The sequence below is a fragment of the Mizuhopecten yessoensis genome, unplaced genomic scaffold (assembly GCF_002113885.1).
Source record: "Mizuhopecten yessoensis strain PY_sf001 unplaced genomic scaffold, ASM211388v2 scaffold715349, whole genome shotgun sequence".
NCBI lineage: Eukaryota > Metazoa > Mollusca > Bivalvia > Pectinida > Pectinidae > Mizuhopecten > Mizuhopecten yessoensis.
Genome location: NW_018479576.1, coordinates 8308 through 11802, shown reverse-complemented (window position 1 = coordinate 11802; position 3495 = coordinate 8308). Strand labels below are relative to the sequence as shown.

At 40.3% G+C, this 3495-nt stretch overlaps 1 protein-coding gene across 1 annotated transcript; it reads right to left on the bottom strand.

Moving 5' to 3' along the window:
* Positions 1-144: 144 nt before the first annotated feature.
* On the bottom strand, positions 145-2791 carry LOC110441078 (probable cyclin-dependent serine/threonine-protein kinase DDB_G0292550). The gene is made up of 4 exons (XM_021484178.1): positions 2710-2791; positions 1813-2338; positions 1247-1517; positions 145-1122 (listed from the first exon to the last, which is right to left on the bottom strand). The coding sequence occupies exons 1-4, from the start codon at positions 2789-2791 to the stop codon at positions 145-147; spliced, it is 1857 nt and encodes a 618-aa protein (XP_021339853.1).
* Positions 2792-3495: the final 704 nt, after the last annotated feature.

Here is a 3495-nt window from a genome sequence, read left to right as displayed (position 1 = left end):
TTGTCTGTTGCGTGGTTGTTTGTGTTGTAGTTTTCTGCGTTGTGGTTGTATGTGTTGAAGTTGCTTGTGTTATGGATGTCTGTGTCATGGTTGTCTGTGTTGTAGTTGTCTATGTTATGGTTGTCTGTGTCATGGTTGTCTGTGTTATGGTTGTCTGTTGCGTAGTTGTCTGTGTTGTAATTTTTCTGTGTTGTAGTTGTCTATGTTATGGTTGTCTGTGTTGTGGATGTCTTTGTTGTGGTTGTCTGTTGCATGGTTGTCTGTCTTGTAGTTTTCTGTGTTGTGGCTGTATGTGTTGAAGTTGTCTGTACTGTGTTTGTCTGTATTGTAGTTTTCTGTGTTGTAGTTATCTGTGTTGTAGTTTTCTGTGTTGTAGTTGTCTGTGTTGTAGTTGTCTGTGTTGTAGTTGTCTATGTTATGGTTGTCTGTGTCATGGTTGTCTGTGATGTGGTTGTCTGTTGCGTGGTTGTCTGTGTTGTAGTTTTCTGTGTTGTGGCTGTATGTGTTGAAGTTGCTTGTGTTATGGATGTCTGTGTCATGGTTGTCTGTGATGTGGTTGTCTGTTGCGTGGTTGTCTGTGTTGTAGTTTTCTTCGTTATGGCTGTATGTGTTGAAGTTGTTTGTGTTATGGATGTCTGTGTCATGGTTGTCTGTGTTGTAGTTTTCTGTGTTGTTGCTGTATGTGTTGAAGTTGTCTGTACTGTGTTTGTCTGTGTTGTAGTTGTCTGTGTTGTAGTTGTCTGTGTTATAGTTATCTGTGTCATGGTTGTCTGTGTTGTGGTTGTCTATGTTGTAGTTGTCTGTGTTGTAGTTGTCTGTGTTGTAGTTATCTGTGTTGTAGTTGGTTTTGTTGTGGTTGCCTGTGTTGTAGTTATCTGTGTTGTGGTTGTACGTGTTGTAGTTGTCTCTGTTATGGTTGTCTATGTTGTAGTTATCTGTGTTGTGGTTGTACGTGTTGTAGTTGTCTCTGTTATGGTTGTCTATGCTGTGGTTGTCTGTTGCGTGGGTGTCTGTGGTGTGATTGTCTGTGGTGTAGGTATTTTGGGAGAAAGTGGAGAAATGCACTCTATGTTGTGGTTGGCTGTGTTGTAGTTGTCTGGTAGTTGTCTGTGTTTTAGTTGTCTGTGTTATATTTGTCTATGTTATGGTTGTCTTTGTTATGGTTGTCTGTGCTGTAGTTGTCTGTGTTATATTTGTCTATGTTATCGTTGTCTGTGTTGTAATTGTCTATGTTGTAGTTATCTGCGTTGTAGTTGTCTATGGTGGAGTTGTCTGTGTTGTATTTGTCTATGTTATCGTTGTCTGTGTTGTAATTGTCTATGTTGTAGTTATCTGCGTTGTAGTTGTCTATGGTGGAGTTGTCTGTGTTGTCGTTGTCTGTTGCGTGGTTGTTTGTGTTGTAATTGTCTGTAATGTGTTTGTCTGTGTTGTAGTTATCTGCGTTGTAGTTGTCTATGTTATGGCTGTCTATGTTATGGTTGGCTGTGTCATGGTTGTCTGTTTTGTGGTTGTCTATGCTATGTTATGGTTGTCTTTGTTATGGTTGTCTGTGTTTTGGTTGTCTGTTGCACGGTTGTCTGTGTTGTCGTTGTCTATGTTGTATTTATCTGTGTTGTATTTGTCTATGTTATGGGTGTCTATGTTGTGGTTGGCTGTGTTGTGGTTGTCAGTGTTGTAGTTGTCTCTGTTATGGTTGTCTATGTTTTGGTTGTCTGTGTTTTAGTTGTCTGTGTTGTCGTTGTCTGTTGCGTGGGTGTCTGTGGTGTGATTGTCTGTGGTGTAGGTATTTTGGGAGAAAGTGGAGAAATGCACTCTATGTTGTGGTTGGCTGTGTTGTGGTTGTCAGTGTTGTAGTTGTCTGGGTTGTAGTTTTCTGTGTTGTTGCTGTATGTGTTGAAGTTGTCTGTACTGTGATTGTCTGTGTTGTAATTCTCTGTGTTGTAGTTGACTGGGTTGTAGTTGGTTTTGTTGTGGTTGCCTGTGTTGTAGTTATCTGTGTTGTAGTTAACTGTGTTGTAGTTGTGTGTGTTATAGTTATCTGTGTCATGGTTGTCTGTACTATGGTTGTCTGGGTTGTAGTTATCTATGTTGTGGTTGTCTGTGTTGTAGTTGTCTATGTTATGGTTGTCTGTGTTATGGTTGTCTGTGTTGTAGTTATCTGTGTTGTAGTTGTCTATGTTATGGTTGTCTATGTTATGGTTGTCTGTGTTGTAGTTTTCTGTGTTGTAGTTGTCTGTGTTGTAGTTGTCTGTGTTGTATTTGTCTGTGTTATATTTGTCTATGTTATCGTTGTCTGTGTTGTGGTTGTCTGTTGCGTGGTTGTCTGTGTTGTAGTTGTCTATTTTGTAGTTGTATGTTTTGTAATTGTCTGTGTTGTAGTTGTCTATGTTGTTGTTGTCTGTGGTGTAGGTATTTTGGGAGAAAGTGGAGAAATGCACTCCACAGAGTACCAAGAACAGCTTCTAAATATACAGAGAGAATAATATTTACCTCTCATACACCTGACAGCAATCACCATCGGCAGTCATTGGCTCTCTACCAGTAAGTGCAGCAGCTAAAATATGAAAAGAAACGTTAAGGGTGACTTTTTTTGTTTCAGCACTGGACATAGATAAGAGTGTCAATGAATCAAGATTTTTTTTATGTATAAAGGTTTCACAATCAAAACCTAAATAACACACTCAGGGCAATCCATGTATTTTGTCCTACTGTCGTCGTGGTGGGGTGTTTGCAGTGGTGGTGGTGGTGGTGGTGGTGAAGGTGTAAATCGTGATAGCGGCGGTGGAGACATCCATCGTGATGGCGGCGGTGGAGGGTATTCATCATGTCACGACGTCTCTAGCAGCGTTGATTTTGAAGTAGCCAGGATATTCAGCATAAATGATGCAAGGCACTGCCTCTGTCAATGCAGTGCCAAAAGCGACCTCCAATCTGACGCTACATTGTTTCAACAAGGTAAGATATTGCGAGTCGACAAATCGAGGTTCTAAGTCGAGTACATACAACACATATCCTTGACCAATATCGCCTCTCTCTAGATCAGAGCCTGCATAATTTAGTCATTTCCCCGTCGATTGTAACACGCATCTCAGGACGGATATAGACTGTCCTCCGGTCGTACACTATTTCAGTTTTAAAACGTTTCCTCCGACGGGTATTCCATCGACATACATGCCAACGGAAGTGACGTCTTATCCCTGTTAATACCTTGAACGATGTTATCGTAGGTGAAACTCGTTGGCATTTTGTTTGATTAAGGTCTGCGTGAAAGGGTATTTCGCATTGCTTACCTCTCACGCTTTACTTTGTGCATAGATGACAGCTGGATTAATCTTCACCTTGCTCACTAGACGTCGAACGTCTAAAAACGACACTTACTAATATGTCAATGCTGTACCAGACATTAGACAGAAACTCGGTTTAGATCTATTCATTTTAAATTAACGTTGACTTGATTCAATAAATATCTATCCGTTTTGAATATATCATGATACA

Bases quoted from the DNA above. Each gene is read 5' to 3' on its own strand.
- LOC110441078 (XM_021484178.1), bottom strand. From the start codon at position 2,791: ATGTCTCCACCGCCGCTATCACGATTTACACCTTCACCACCACCACCA. The intron at 2,339-2,709 runs GTAGGACAAAAT...ACTACAAAATAG, and splicing joins AACACCCCACCACGACGACA to ACAACTACAACACAGACAAC. The intron at 1,518-1,812 runs GTGCATTTCTCC...ACCATAACATAG, and splicing joins ACAGCCAACCACAACATAGA to CATAGACAACCACAAAACAG.